Here is a 17267-nt window from a genome sequence, read left to right as displayed (position 1 = left end):
TGGTATATACACAATTAGTATCTTTTTTTTAAAAACAAAAAGTTTGTATCAATAAACAAAGCAGATGTTCATAGACAAAGTAGATGCTCATAAACAAAGCTGGTTTACGCTCAGAAGCTATAGAGAATGAAAATAAAAAATGATGGAGTTATTCGTTAACAAAAATAAAATATCTTAATATATCAAATAATATTCTAAACTGATACAGCATAGCAATAAAAAAAGAAATAAGACGATCAAGAAACAACTGTGGAGCTACTCAATTACAAAATAAGTTTTAATTAATTCTCAAATTATGCAGTTGTTCTTAAACGTTGTAGAACCATATTTTTAAACGATGAAAGACTGTTTTCTCAAAACATGCACAACTACCTCAAACGATTCATAGCCATGTTCTTTTTACAATGCAGAACTATTTCTGTAAACAATGTTTTCATTTACAAAAGTCTATACGATAAACTACGGTAACCTAAGTAACGAAACTCTAGATGAGCAAAATTTTCATACTTTGCAAGTAGATGGGGTAAAACGGGACAGTTAAAGGCTAGCTTTTATTCTTTGGTTGCAAAGTTCAAAAAATGAAAAAATGTCCGCTATCTATTATTTGAACATGTTTGAACATTCGCTCACAAAAAAATCACATATCTGCATAAACTACACACCCATACTCCAAAAAAAAAAAGCCATAAAAAATAAAATAAGGAAGTATTTAGCTTTTTAAATGAGGTAAATAATGTTTCAGCTTAGAAATAAACCAATCATTATAAATAGCTAGATATAATTGTAGTAATATAGTTAATTATAAAAATAACTTGCTGTCCGAATATGACGCACAAAAATCACTTCAATAAAATTAAGTCAAAAGTTATTCAAAAAAGTTCAATGCTAAATAATTTTTTAAAACCAGATTCTAAAAGAGGATAAAAAAATATAATGATAAAGAAACTTCCACATTTTATTTGTAAAACAAATTACCATTAGGGATGGCAAATCCCAGGCATTATCAATCCTGGGATTTCCCGATTAAGATATTTATCTCCGGGAAATCCTGGGAAACTCCGGGATAAATTAGGAAGCAGAAAAAATTATTTGCGGTGAAGCATGTGAAGAACAAGTTTTTAAGTACTCATTATACACTGAAAATAATCAATTTATTAATTATCAATTATCAATTATATTATCAATAAATTATTCAATTTTTTTTTTTTTAGTTAAGTAAAATAGTTCATTTATTAATTAACCTAAGTAATTTAAATTATAAAATAATGCATTAAAAAGATAACACAATATAAGTAAAAATAATATGAATATATTTGAGTATACATGAACTATATTCATTTTTGAAAGTACCACCTAAAAAAAATAAAAGCGTCAATTGTTTCGTCGTTTAATCGCGTTCGATTTTTTGAGCATAAAAACCCAGCCGCTGAGAATGCTCGTTCGGATTCCACACTTGTTGGCCGTATAGATAGTATATAATCATATGCTTTTTGAAGGTGATTACCTCTTGTAGCACCACTTTCAAATAACAACATTTCTTTCAGGTAGTGTTTGTGATCCTACCAGTCCTTTTTCCATTACTTCATTTCTTTCATTTAATCATCAACTTCATTTAATTCTTCACTAACAGTTTTGACTTTACTTCACACTCTTTGCTTGATAAAGACTGGCTCAATTGAGCATCACTATCACTATTCACGTCTGTTGATGTAATTATATCTGCCGAGTTTAGACGCTTTATTAGGTTTATTATAATTTTTGTATTTTGAGCACTTGTATTCGGTAAAAAAACATCTGGGATTTTCGATGAAGTAACCTGGCCATTATGAAGATAAAAAAGTGTGCTGCTTAATGGTGTTCTTCTCTCTTTAATTTGGTGACTCAAAGCGGCATAGAATTGTTTTCCAATTTCGGATTGATGTTGTTTTATTTTGAACAACATAAACTCTAATGCAATGTCAGCTGTAATTAAAGTTGCGTCTCGTCGACAAAGTGCCGCCACAGTTGCTTAAACGGGAGTCAATAGTACCACCAAATCTGATATGGTTCGATATTCGTTTTCGTCTATCTTATTTGAATCATCAAAATTGGAATTCAATTCTAAATCTAGAAAAGCCTTTTTAACACAATATTATAACTTGTCAAATCTTTCAAGCATAAGCAACAAACTGCTCGATCGGGTTTTGCAATCCATGATTAAATGGATGACCTTTCCAAACTCAATTTTTACGTACTTTTGTAAATAATTTTCATTTTTTGTTTTGAACATTTTAAACATTTTAAAAAAATTTCCTGACTTTGGTTATAAAGGTCCAATAATTTGATGTTTAATTGTAACCTCAGATGTATCATTAATTAACAATGAATCGTTCGAATCTAGAGTACAATCTTTCTCTTTATAAACATGTTCACTTTTATAATTATCATCTTCGTCTTCATCATCGTTGTTATCTAAATTTTCAAAAACAGTGTTCTCATCAGATAAACTTTCATCAATTTCCGAGTGACTGGCGTCTTTTTTGTAAAGAACTGATATAACTGCCAGCTGTAGAGCGTGGGCAAAGCATAATTGTTGATCAATTTCTAGAATTTTTCCAAGTTTCTTCATAACGCTTGCACCATCAGTTGTTATACCAATGATATCACATCAACTTTAAAATAAACATCAAGGTTTATTTTAAAGTTGTGAAGTCTTTCTTTTAGAAGTAAAACGTACTTTTCTGCTGATATAGACCCTAAAATGCGTATCAAACCTAAGTTCTAATAGCTTTTCAACTTATATACATTTGCATTCATATATCTGCAGTTTCCAAAAGAAGTCCACTCATCAAGTGTTAAGAAAAATTTAGAGCTTCTTGATATTTGATCAATTATTTCCTTTATAACTTGCTTTTTAATCTGCTCGTAGTAGTCTAACACCATTTTTCTGATAGTATTACGTGATTTTGGGACATTTTTATATCCTCATGCAACTAACCCGGCTCATATATCAATGGAATTACAAATTGTACTAAATGATATACCTTCTCTTGCTGCCATACGTGCCAACTCTTCAGACAGATTTTCCTCTTTTTTCAATGTTGCTAAAAAAAAGTTCAAGATTTTTGGCTTTTTATTTTGAGATTCTTCTTCTAAATCTTTCGAAATTGAAACTCTCGTGAATAAACTTGGTGCTTGTGCTTGTGATTGCAATGCAACTTTAAGTTTATGTTTAGGGAATGTAGACCTTTGTAGGCAGTAGATGGGAATGTAAACCTTTTGTTAAACCACCATCAATTTTCAATATTTTTTTGCATGTACTAACTTTGCACAAGGCTGTTTCATTTTTTCCTCTTAAGAAATGTCTTTATATTAGATTTGTAATGTTGAATTCAGCGTAGTTCTTCATGATATTTACTTTAGTTCTAATTTCTTTTAAAGTTCCAAAGTTCTTAAATTATTTCAATTTACATTTCTTTATTAGATCTATAAATTTAACTGAATTTGTCACTGTGAAAACGATTACCGCTTTGAATAATTTGTATAAATATAGTTTATTTAATAAACGTTCTGTATTTTAAAATCTTCATTAATCTAAACCGTAGTTAAAAATTTCACGCATTTTTCATTTCACGCATAGATTTCGTCACATAAGGATTATAAGGTTTTATCTCATTTTTGTTGTTGTGAAAATTTAACTTACAAATTTTCTTAGTTGATATGTTTTTATTCCTGTAATTTTTTATAATTTCAACTTTAAGTCTTTTTTATTTATGTTTCATAAATAAACTAATAATATTATTTATAAATATTTTAAATTTTTTGCTTTTAATTATTTTAAATTGTTAATTGTATTCTCGTATCTACCACTTCATTGATAATTCTAAGTGTCGCTACGGCCGTCAGTTTGGATTTCGTTTAAAACACTCTACTTCCCATGCACTTATTAGAATTACTGAAAAGATTCGTGGTACGATTGATAGTGGTTCTTTTGCCTGTGGCGTCTTTATTGATCTCCAAAAAGCATTTGATACAGTTGACCATAAGATTTTAATTGAAAAATTGTATCACTATGGTATACGGGGTATCGCTAATGATTGGTTTTCATCCTATATTAACAACCGCAATTAGTTTGTCTGGATTAACGGATTTCAATCGACATGTAAAGTTATTAAGTATGGTTTACCACAGGGTTCTGTTCTATGATCTTTACTGTTTTTAATATATATTAACGATCTGCCTCACTCTATAAATAATTCGAATGTTCATCATTTCGCTGGCGACACTAATCTTCTATGCATAAATAAATTACTCGCGCAGCTTTGTAAAAAAGTTAATTCAGATCTCCATCATTTGTGTCATTGGTTAAATAGTAACCGGTTTTTCCTGAATATCAATAAAACAGAATTTATTATTTTTTACCCTCCAAATAAAAAGATTGATAATAATAATGTGAAAATTAGAATTAATGGTAAAAGACTTTTCCCATCTAAATATATAAAATACCTCGGGATATTTCTTGACAAAAACCTATCATGGTACTATCAACTAATTCAATTAAATAAAAAAACTCTCATGTGCCAATAGTATGCTGTCATTAATACGGCACTATGTTCCCCAACATGTTTTAATATCAATTTACTATTCCTTGTTTTCCTCACATCCAAGTTATTGTTACACTGTTTGGGGTCAAAAAGGTAATTTCCTATTACATCGTATAAACAGTTTACAACGCACTTTCTTAAGAATTATGACATTTTCTCCCTTACGATCTAATATCGAAAATAGGTTTTCTGAATTAAAAATTCTAAAATTTCAAGATCTTGTAAAGCTTTATAATTGTCTCTTTGTGATTGATTTTCTTAAAAATAAGCTACCAAATTCGTTCAATAATTTTTTTATTAAAACAAGTGACACACACAAATATTACACTCGAAATACTGAAAATTTTAACTTGCACACTTCCTTTTTCAGCACTATCAAATATGGAAAGCTCTCTATTTAAAATCAATGTATTTCTCACTGGAACCAAATAATACCATTTATAAAGAAAAAGATTTTAACTAAATACCCTTTTATTACTAACATTCTTTATCTCAATCGAAACCAAATTAAGAAATTTATATTTGAGTATATATTTAATGAATATTAATTTTATCTTTTATTACTATTGCTTTTTTTATATTACTGTATTTATAAAACTATTATTACTTTTATTTTATACTGTCTTTTTTAACTCTACTAATATTCATATTATCATTATTTTTTCTTTGATTTTAAATCTTATTAATATTATTTATAATGATAGTGATAGCGATTCAATGGTAGTAATAGTTTCTATGGTTATTACCCTAATTTTTGCAATTGTTATGTTTATTTATTAATTTCTTTCGTAGTTATAAACTTTACTATAATTATTTTTACCATTAGTTATAATTTTTATTAAAGTTATCGTGATATAGTTGCTATTTGTTTTTTTATTCACATTATTATTAATATTATTATTTTTATTATATTATTATTGCAATTATTAATATCATCTTTATTTATTAGTGCTTTATTTTCCTTTCTTTCTTTTTTTTTTCTTTTTTTCTTAAAAATTTTTATTTTTATTTTTTCTTATTTATAATTCTTTCTGTGTTTTATTTGTTTTTTTTTTCAGGTGTCACTCCATTGACTAGTTTTTAACTATACGAGTGACACCTAACCTTATTTATGTGAATTTATAAACATTATTGTAAATTTTCATATTTTTATGGTTAAATAAATGGATTATTATTATAATTAAAACTTTTGTTAATAAATTCTTATAAAATGAAAAAAGCAGAAAAAAACTCTTTAATTTAAAAGCAGATAGAACTCTTCAACTCTGCAACGATTTCGAATTAAAATAAAGCCGAAAATTCGAAATGAAATTAAATCATTGCAAAGAGAATAAACAGCTATAAAACAAATATTTTACCAAAGATTATATTTACTAGACACTTTATAATGTACAAATAAGTTAATAACTTGATCCCTATTTCTTTTTCTTTTTTTTTATTGCATTCCCAAAATCCCGGGAAATTTTTATTAAAAATCCAGGGATTACAGGATCAAAAATTTGCACGGAATCCTGGGATTTCGGGATCCTGGGATTGCCATCCCTAATTACCATTAATACAAGATATACTTTTTGTCGCATTATCGCATAAGGAAATACAAAAAATTAGTTTTTCATGAACTTGCTAATGCATTTTGGTACTTTAAAGGCATTTGGTACTAAAAAAAAAAATTCTTCACAATATTTTATTTTTAATTTTCATAATGAAAAAAAAAGTTTAAAATTTTTTATAAAAAAAGTAGGTAAAAAAATTTTTTATAACCTTAGATATAAAGCTTCATGTATAACTGTGCCGTTATGCCCTACTGTCCCGAAATGTCACGTTCTACCCTATACTCCACTATGTCCTTCCCATTTTGATAATTGTATATATACCGAGGGAAGTTGGATGGTTTTCTTGAAAAAGAAAGATAACGTTGTTGGCTTAGTTAAGTTAACGTGACGTCATGTATTTTCAAATAAACCAGTTATACTAAAAGAGTTCTAATCACACTAAACTTGATGCTATAACTAGCTCATTGCAAGCTCACTGGTAGGCTATCAGATAGTTTAATATAATGTATTATATTTTAGCAGCATTACATGCATGCATCAAATGAATATAAATAGCATAGCAGCTGCCAGTGGTGGACACAAATCGATAGGGGCAAGACATAAAGTCCTCCCTATTTTTTGAAATATTTTACGTTACAAAACTTTTGATTAAAAGAAACAAAAATACAAAAGATTCTTCGTTTTAACTTTTTTATTTTTTGTAAAAAAATAAATATTTATTTACACATAAGGGGCTGTTCAAATAATACGCGACACTTTTTTAGGCCAATTTTAGACTCTCCATCCCCCACGGAACATTTTTATCAACCCCCACCTCCTCTTATATGTGACGTGACATGTTTTTAAACAAAATATATCTTTGAGTTTGCAATTTTTTTCTAAAAGCTCACTAATTTTGCTTTGATAAAAATTTTAATTTAAAAAAACGACTGTCATTTTTGAACAGCCCCAAAGGCATATTTATGATTTATGTGTATATAAATGCCCCCTTCCCTAAACCATTACGAAGACCAAGATGATCTTGGTAAGACCTTCAGAGGCACGTAAAATAAAAACAAAAAATAAAACATTTTTTGAAAAAAATAAATTTATTGATTTTATTTGCAAATAAACAATTTACACCTAATAATTAAAAAAAATTGAACAATTTTTAAAACTTTGTTTAATTTCTTTGACATTAATCAGCATTAATTAGTACATTTTGATAAAAAATCCGAGCAAACCTTTAACCTTATAACTCGCAAAAATTTAGTTCAGTATGAAAAAAGTTTTACAAATGTTCTTTATACCAGTGAACTAGAGAAAGAGCGAAAAAAAAATTAAATTAATGAATCCAAAACTAGTTTTTGATTAATTTTTGTATATATTTAGTTACATTTATGTTCATTTTTCAATTTTTTTTTTCTATGTTAGTAAAACAGTCACATATGAATATATACTACAAGATGAAAAACACTTTTTTGCTTATTCTCTAGAGAATACTATTTGTAACATTTCCTGAAATTTTCAAGTATATTGATGAATTTTTTGCTGAATTATGATGTTTAAAGTGAAGAAAAAAGAAGGAAAACTCCGAGTGTCATAAAAACCGTTTTAAAAATAAACTATTGTTAAAAAGCTACGTACACCATTCTAGTTAAAAGACAGTCAACCAAACTATGACGTCATTTGAGTTTCAAAAACAAAAGTAAAACTTTTGAAACTCAAAAAAATAAAATAAGATCCAGTAAATTATCCAGCAGTAATGACTATCTGGATATCAAATACTCAAAATTCAAATTATTCGTATATATTGGGATACCTATTTTTAAAAAAATGGAGATGGTAGATTGAACTTAATACTCATTATTGTGTTTTTAACGCAATAATTAAATTTAACTTGTGTATTTTAGTTATATACTTTAAATATCCAAATCTAAAAAGTTATAAAGCAAATATACTATTTAAATTTATTTCATTTTTAAAAATGCATATTTTGAAAAATTATTAGAAATATTATTAAAAAATTAAAGCAAATAAAAAAACTTTGTTATTTTAATTGTAGGTCTTTTTTTTTGCTTAAGTCTAGTTTTCAATGAATTCCACCAAGTTTTGACACTAACATCCTAATTCGGGTCTTTAAATTTTTAGCTTTTTAAAAACCGTAAACTCAGTAAAGTTATATAGTTATTTTTTTTTTATTATTATTATTAAAATTATGATTTAAACTTTTAATATTTTAATTCATTTTTTAAACCATCAGATAAAACTAGAAAAATAAAGCGTACAGTAGGATTTAACATTAAAAAACAACTACAAATCACAACACTCGAAAGGAATTTATTAAGGATTAAATAAGATAATAATATTTTTTATTTATTTTTTTTTTTTTTATTTGGTGATGAACCATCTTGAGCCATTTGTTGTTACCCCTAACCCTTCTAAATTTAAATTTAAATGTCACTATTCCATCGAATTTATTCTGGTTAATTAAAGAATTATTACCAAACAGAACTAAATTGACGTAGATAAAATATAGCTATGGCATTGTTCTTTCAAATTTTGAAGAAAAAAGGAAGGTTGTTAAATTGAGTCTCCGATGATCGTGAAATTTTTATTAAAATTATCAAAATTATTTAAAATAATACAAAAACCTGCTCATATGTAGCATAAATTTTTTGCCTCCTTCCTTACTGACGTTATAAAACTTGCCCAGATGTAGGATTCAAACAAGGGATCTTTTGTTTCTTAGTCAAGTGCGTTACTACTACACCACAGTTGCTCAATAAATAAATAAAAACTCAGTAAGTGCTCAGTAAACAAAAACTTAGAAAAAAAGTTATTGTATATTATGTTATATAAAAGTTATTGTAATATTAAAAATCTAAAAAACTGTTATTGATTTTACTTCTCTACTATTGCAATTTTAATTGAATCGAGTTGAATCGAGATTTTAATTGAATCGAATGCTAAAAGGGGATAAGTCACAAAAATTGATAACTGAGATAATAATGATTTTAAGGTTTCACTGTTTATGCTAAAAAACATGTCAGACGCTTGTTACCACAGTAATTGCAATCAAAAAATTTTTTTGTTGAATGAAATGAGAAAATTTGATAAAGTTTTCTTTAATTTTTTTAAAACTATGTGTTGTTATTTTTATGTTTTGTTTTGTTGTAAAACTATTTTACTTTTAAATTGCTTTTAATCTTTAATATATAGGGGAAAGAAAAATAAACACACCCAACAAAAATAGGGAAAAAAAAAAAACACACCCAACTCGTCAGTATGCCATAATGGGAAAAATCTTCCCATTATGGCATACTGACGAGTTGGGTGTGTTGCAATTTTGACGAGTTGAGAAAACCTTTTTTTTTTATAAGAAAAACTTATTTTTAAGTAAAGTAAAAAGAAAGCGATGCTCCAAAAGTTTTTTTTTGGTCCAAAAATTGCATATAGCGCAATATATCCAATGCGCATGCGCAAAACTTTACAAGGCTGCTGTGTAGCATGAAATGGTTCCGAGTAATTTCTGGCTTTTCTGAGGGAAGACTTTAAGGTTAAATAAAATCATAAAGTTACACTTGGTCCTAACCAGCCTCATCCTCCCCTATGCCATCATAGGAGCAGTGGTTGCCTACGATCGCATACTTGTGCTTTTTTTTTAAATAGGAATAACTTATAAAAAAAAAAAAAACTGATGAAAACTCCGTGGATTATTATTGTTCTACATGTAATAAGGCATGTATCTATATCAAAACTTTTATTATTCTTCAGGGTACTAAATAATGAAGCTTCAAAGTTAAGTATACCATCATAGGCGCCATTCCCCTAGAGTTATATTTCAACATGTGCAGTTAAACGTGTTTTTCTCATTAAAAAGTTTTATTACTTTTATTACTGTATACAAACTGACAATTTTACAATGTAAACGAGGCTTGGTTAAAAAGATACCTTTTGTCTGCTTCTGTTCCAGATCTTTTAGATATATTTTTTTATATATGTTGCAGTTCCTTTATATAATTGCTGGGGTAATTTTTTAGAGTCTCCTCCTCCCCCTCCCAACCTTCCTTTCTTCAAAGAAAGGTATTTTTTAACTATGTTTTCCATGACTTTTATATATTTTTCAAGTTTATCAACAAGATTACTATTTTCTTTGTTTAAACTTTTTATATTTAACAAACTAAAACTTTTACAACGACATCTACATCTCGCATACTTATTATTATATGCAAAATTATTGTACAAAATTAAAAAAAAAATTTCTGCGGAATTTTATATAACTGTAAAAAAATCCCTGAGTTTTTCTATGATTCGCTTAGGAAAAAATTTTTTTTACCCCCATACTCGCCTTAAATCTTTATTGATGAATTTGAAATAAAAAGAGTGCCCGATGTTAAATTCTTAGGTGTTTATCTCGATATTACTTGGAATCAAATTATTAATCATGTATGCGCTTAAGTCTAAAAATTGGAGTTTTATACAAAGTTCGAACTTATTCCAATAAGAAAAAACAACTTCATTTTTCATTTATTCACTGCTACTTAAACTACGCTAATATTGCCTGAGGATGTACTGGAAAAAGTATATAAAAATCTTTATCGCTGTCAGAAACGAGCAATTCGCAAAACTAATTTTACTGATCGTTTTTCTCAGTGTAAACCTTAATTTATTGAAATGAAAATTTTAAATATATTTTAATTCAATGTTTTGAAAATTTTATGCTTTGTTTATATGTGGAAAAACTATCTATCCCTCCCTCCTCCCAGTCTTTAAATATCTTTTCAATTAAAAACCCAGAAAAAAGTACAAACTAATAAAAAAAAAATTTTTTAACGAACCTATTTGTCAAACAAATTTCTATCAATTTTGCCTTGCCTATCGTGCACCGCACCTAATAGATAAACCAAAAATTTTGATCGACCAAATTCTTTCTGTCTTTTCAAAAATTTAATTCTTTCCTTTCCTTACAGTTTTCTAGTAATGTTGTTTACAACCATTTATATTGTTTTTATACTTATATATGTTGTTCATATTGTTTACAGTTTTGCTAATGTAAAAGATTCTTTTAATAGTTTTGTTTTTTAATTTTCTTTAATTTTTTTTTCAAGGTTCCGATGATAAGATCTTAGTGATTTTCTTTCGGAAACCTAGTTCCTTATTTTCAGAAACCTAGTTTACACTGTTATCACGCATTGTATATATATATTTTGCCAATTTTTTAATAGTTTATTTTATTGTATCGCGACTAACATTGTAAACTGAATATATTAAAAAAAAAAATATTTGTAATTTATAATTTTTAAATTTATAAATTAAAAAAAATATATTTCTAATTCGCAATTTTTAGCTTACTAAATACTCTATTGCGATACTTTAATGTCGTAAATAGGAAAAATCGCAGGGGAGAACGTGCTACATCTCTCTTACTTTGGCTTACAGGTCTGTAAACTTAACAAAATTATAAAAAGGAAGTCTATAAATTACGTCACGCTATTTGGGGAAAACCGAAATTTGTTACAATTTGTAAAAAAGGGGAGAAGGTTTGATAGATATAACATATAACAAATATTTTAGCAAGACAAATAGGTGAAATAATAATGTTTTAGTTTGTCGTATTTTTATCCGATTTTTATCGGAAACGCAACTATTTACATTTAATTATTTTAGAATATTTTTGGCGCAAAAATAGCATAAAATATCATAGTTTTGAAGACCTTGAAGCGCAGCAATTCGAAATATTTTATTAAATTGAGAACGTAAACATTTATTTTATGTACACAAACTTAATATAAATCAGGGGCGTCTGTAGAAATACCCAAGAACAAAATTGAATCTAAAAATAAATAAAATTAATATAATATTTTAATATTGCGTATAAAAATAATTTTTCCTTAACCTTTAAGTGAATTAGATTTAAGTTTTATTATCGGATTTAAGTTTTAAAAACACTAATAATAAAAAAAATTGCTTCTTGTTTAGAGCGGTTTTTAAAGTTTATATAAAAAAAATATTTCTTAACTAGATGTTAAAGTAACATTATATAAATAATATTTAATTAGAATTAGAATAGTTGAATAAGGTAACTATTGGAGTTCATTGTATTTTTAAGTTGGGTAAAGGTAAATTTATTTTATAAAAAAAGTAAATTCAGTAAATATATTATAAATTCAGTAGTTTATTATTATTACAGAAAAGAACACAGTTTGAAAAACACTTACAAAGTACATAATATTAAAAAACTTTTTTTCTAGCTTTTGCATTTGCAAAGATATTCTCAACTTCTTTAACATCCATTGTTGATGCTGTTTTATGCTCTGTGGCTAGTAATGCAAGATGATGTAGTCTGCTTTGAGTGGTTGCATTTCTTTTGTAATCTTTAATTATTTTTTAATTTGTTAAAACTTTTCTCAACGGGTAGTGTGTAAAATAAAAGTCATGTAAATTTCGGAAAAATCACTTTCCAAATACACTATATTTATAGGATCTTATAAAAAAACACGTGCTAAATAGTGTACATATCACAAATAAAACACTATAGTTCTCATTCCTGTGAAACATTTATCGATTTGGACAATTATTTTGTCAAGTGTATAATAAAAAACATTTGAATATTTCTTCACTTTTACTAAAACGATAATCTGATGATAATTCATCAAAATGAAGTTTAACAAATCTTCGTCGTTTACACGTAAAACGCGGATCAACTTTCCACAAGTTTGCTTGCACTTTAGCTTCCATTTTGAATTCTTCAAAATGGAAGCTAAAGTGCTAAATATTTTTAGTTTAATATTTAAATTTTCCAATGCAGAAACTACCGTACTTAAATCCACATCTTTTTTTTGTAAAATTTTAGATACAATTGATTTCAGTCATGATTTTGAATAAAATTACAGTAATAAATACAAACTCAAAATTTTCAATTTGTTTTTTAATATTGGCTGCTTCATTTCTTTCATTCACCTTATTTGATTGCAGTATTATTTTTGTAACTGCTTCTGAAATTTCAACGAAACGAACTTTAATAGCTGCTATAGATTGTATTCTCCCTGACCAACGCGTAGGGTTAAGTTTTTTTAAAGTTTTTTCCGATTCCCCAGAAAACTGTGACAGCAGATCCCACCGATTGATACTGTTTCCAAAGAAAGAATATATATTTTGAAGTGTGGTATAAAATGACATTACATCATGGTAGCCAGATACGCTTGGCGATAAAACTATTTTGTCTTCTTCTTGCCCCCGCCATGTATATATTTTACCAATACGAGAGTTGTAATTATTTTAAACGGCAAACTTATAACTAAAAAAAAAAAATGAAGTAAACTTAAATTAACAACTGAATTCAAGTTGTGACTGTTAAAGTGGACACATTCAGCATTTGTTTGCATTTGTTTAATTTTAGACTGTAGTCCATTGTAAATTCCACTCATAACACTGGCACCATCATAACCTTGACCATAGCACTTTTCAATTGGAATATTTAATTCACTAAGTATACGCAGAACCTCATCAGTAGTTCCTTTGGCTGAATGATTCGTTAATTCAAAAAATCCTAAGAGGGTTTCAATAATATTAAAGTGTGACGCTTTTTCGTTTTCACTGCGATCTATATGTGCATGTCTTATAACAATGCTCAATTGATCTTTCTTAGTGGTATCTTGTGTCGTATCTAACATTAAAGAATAAAATGGCAATGTATTGATTTTCGCAGTTAGTTCTTCCAATAATCTTACTCCCAAAATTGTTATTAATTCATTTTGTATATCTGGACTAAGATACGTAATGGATCCGGAAGGCATTGAAATAATTTGTTTCATCACATTGTCATAATGAGCAAGTAGTTCTACTTGCGACAAAAAATTTCCGTTGTAATCTCCTGTAAATCCTTCTTGATGGCCGCGAAAGGCTAAAGAATTTTTGGCGAGCATTAGCGTTATACAAATTAAACGCTCTAATGCCATTTTCCAAAAGGATGCTTTATAACGTAACTGTTCCTCCTGTGTTTCATCAATTGTCTGATTAGTTTTCCATAGTTCGTATACTGCACAAGCATTAACATGAGCTTGTGAAGAGGTATGAGAACTTACACGTGTAGATAAAATTTTCCAATCTTTCAGACCAGTTTTCCATTGGCTATTTTGGTTTAAAAATAACCAGCATGGCTCACAGTAGACAGCATCTAAAAGTATGGAGTAACATAGCCAAATACGTAGAATTTGACCATATTTTGATGTGTAGTAATAATGAGTTTCACCAAAACTCCTGTTCTGTAGATTATAATCTTTGGAAAATGGTCCTTTTGGCCGATGCGGTGGAATACGTACTAATAAACGTTTTTCGTCATCAGATATAATTTGATTTAAATATTTACCCAAATCATTAGTTAGTGCCGTAGGGTGAATATTAGTTTCTACTGCTGTTTCATTATTTGCTCTTTCAATTTGTACTGCATTTTCAGTAGCAGTATCAGTAGTCTGCGATTCTTCAGTTTTCGGAAATTCATTTATATCCACAGAATCTATATTATCAGATTGGTGAATATCATTTTTACTTTTTTTAAAAAATACATCGAGCTTGGGCAATTTTTGCAAATCTTTTTCCTTTCTAATTTTACGCTTTTCAGCGCCATTTTTAACTTTAGATGTAGATTCCGCCATGATAAAAAAGGGTCTTACACTTATAAATTCTATATGTAGATTCCGCCATGATAAAAAAGGTTCTTACACTTATAAATTCCAAAAAACTGGTGAAATCAATATATATAATAGTTTTATTATTTTTTTGAATTAATTTTTTACCCCTAAAAAAAAAAAAACATAAATTTTATAAATGTCAGAAACACGTATTGTTGAGGCAATCCAATAAATTAATTGAGTTCAAACAATGTTCTTGACGTTATCACATAGGTATGACATAATGTTGACATAATGATCCATTTTAAAGACCTCTAAATATTATATATATTAAACCCGTTTTTTAAAACGGGCTAGCACACTAGTAATATATTAAAAATGAAATAATGCAATAGTGCTTGCTTACCTTTGGTAATAAGAAAAAAATATATATGTATATTAATATACATATGACTAAATAAACAACGTAGAAGTTCACAAAAATAAAAAACGATGACTTAATTAAACACAAATCTATACTCTTTAAAGATTCTGATTGAACTGCAATAGTTTATAAATATTTTAGCGCAAAATATAACAAACGTTACTTAGATAACAAAAATTCAAATTTAAAATAAAAACTTGCCAGCTCTATTGCAAATTTTAACATCTCAATTTCAATTTATGAATTTTGAGTAATGTCGACGTTTGGGCCCCTTTTTCGACGGGCTCTTAGACTGTGTCTACTCTTGCTATAGGGTAGCTACGCGCCTGGGGTTCAGATATATCGCTGTTTGTGACACCAACAACACCAACTTGGTGTTATCATTCTTTATATTAAAATGCTGTTGTAGTTATTACATTGGTGTTTTTATTTTTTGAATTGATTTTTTTCAGATTTCATGTTTTTATCAGCAAAATTTAATAAAATAAAGATTTTAAAGTTTGCTTTTTTTTTAACAAAACATTAAGATTGTGTCTCTAAATATCTTTTTACATAATTCAAAAATTGCATATTATAATATAAAAAATTTTATTTCTATTTGTGTTATAATATAATTGTTACTTAAGAATATACTTAAATGGATAAAGTACATCACAGTAAATTTACCTACAAACTAAATCAAAACAACCAGTTAAGTTACACAACTATTTAATTTACTTAATATGTTTAAAGACATTTACTTGCAAAAGTTAACCATACCAATGTTTCTATTTATATCTTATATGTTCTTAACACTCAATAAGCTTTTAACTAAAAATTATTTTAACAAGATATTTAAATAGAATATGAATGAATATGAAATACAATGGCATTTTTTTCATATTTTCATATTATTAGGGGATTTTTTAGATAACGTAATTATTTTTTTATTTTAAATGCATTGGATTCCTTAATATATTTTATTTCCAAAATGGTTTCAACCACTTTTGTAGCTTATTTAGTCCCAAATGGTTTCAATAGAGTATGCTCAAAAGAGAATTAATAAAATAAGTGAAGTCATTAAAGCGCAAAAAAAAAAAGAGTTTGGTAATGCGCTTTTTTAAGGCGGGTAAAACTAATAAAGGCCCTGAATGTCTATAAAATTAATTTACACCAAGTTTTCAAGTTCTTGTTTAAAACAAAGATATGTATCGTATAAAACAAAAATAGAAATACTTCAAGCCTATTTTAAAGAAATAGTTCATGAATATCCAATAAAAATAAAAACTTTATTTTCCTTGAATATAGTTCATAATTAACTTCATATTTAATATAATAACGTTCAACTGATTTGCGGAACGAGTTTTTTAAAGTTGTAAATACACAGAAACCTAGTATAGAACAATTTAAAGCCTCATTAAATATAAAACTATATATTTAAAAAATATCCAATATAACCACCAAGCTGTTAACATTTTTTTGTTATTTAAATTAAAGTGATACCTCTAATTTTTATATATATATATATTTATATATATATATATATATATATATATATATATATATATATATATATATATATATATATATATATATATATATATATACATATATATATATATGTGTGTGTGTGTATATATATATATATATATATATATATATATATATATATATATATATATATATATATATATATATATATATATATATATACATATGTGTGTGTGTGTGTGTGTGTGTGTGTGTATATTAGGGTGTCTCAAAAAATTTTTTTTTTTGAAAATAAAAATGTGGAAAAGTTCAATCGTTATCATTATGTATTAGTAGCTTATAGTAAAAATTTCAGCCTCACAAATCAACTCTAAGGTAAAGAAGGTGGGTTTAAACAATTTCTATATAATATAATTTTTCCTGAATATTATATTTTAAAGTTCCGAATATAGATAGTTTTAAATTTAAAACACTCACAAAACACTGGTTTCGATTTAAAATATATCTAATAGAATAAGGAAGATACAGATTTTGTGTAACAATTTTATTTCAGATAATAATTCTAAATTGAGTTGAAAAGCAACAAAATCGTGATTACAGTTGTAATACTTGTTAGATATTCTGC

The 17267-nt window shown here is 26.9% G+C and overlaps 1 protein-coding gene across 1 annotated transcript; it reads right to left on the bottom strand.

Moving 5' to 3' along the window:
- Window positions 1-2982: 2982 nt before the first annotated feature.
- Window positions 2983-14772, bottom strand: LOC136076877 (uncharacterized). The gene is made up of 2 exons (XM_065790564.1): window positions 13453-14772; window positions 2983-3255 (listed from the first exon to the last, which is right to left on the bottom strand). The coding sequence occupies exons 1-2, from the start codon at window positions 14770-14772 to the stop codon at window positions 2983-2985; spliced, it is 1593 nt and encodes a 530-aa protein (XP_065646636.1).
- Window positions 14773-17267: the final 2495 nt, after the last annotated feature.

Source organism: Hydra vulgaris, chromosome 02 (genome assembly GCF_038396675.1).
Source record: "Hydra vulgaris chromosome 02, alternate assembly HydraT2T_AEP".
Classification (NCBI taxonomy): Eukaryota; Metazoa; Cnidaria; class Hydrozoa; order Anthoathecata; family Hydridae; genus Hydra; species Hydra vulgaris.
The sequence above is the reverse complement of the archived record's forward strand: the minus strand, read 5'-3'. Positions and strand labels throughout refer to the sequence as shown.

What these genes read in the sequence shown, in the direction of transcription:
- LOC136076877 (XM_065790564.1), bottom strand. Translation starts at nt 14,772, where the DNA reads ATGGCGGAATCTACATCTAAAGTTAAAAATGGCGCTGAAAAGCGTAAA. An exon ending in ACAGTCACAACTTGAATTCA is followed by an intron (nt 3,256 to 13,452) that starts GTTGTTAATTTA and finishes GTTTAACAAAAG; the next exon opens with GTTTACATTCCCATCTACTG.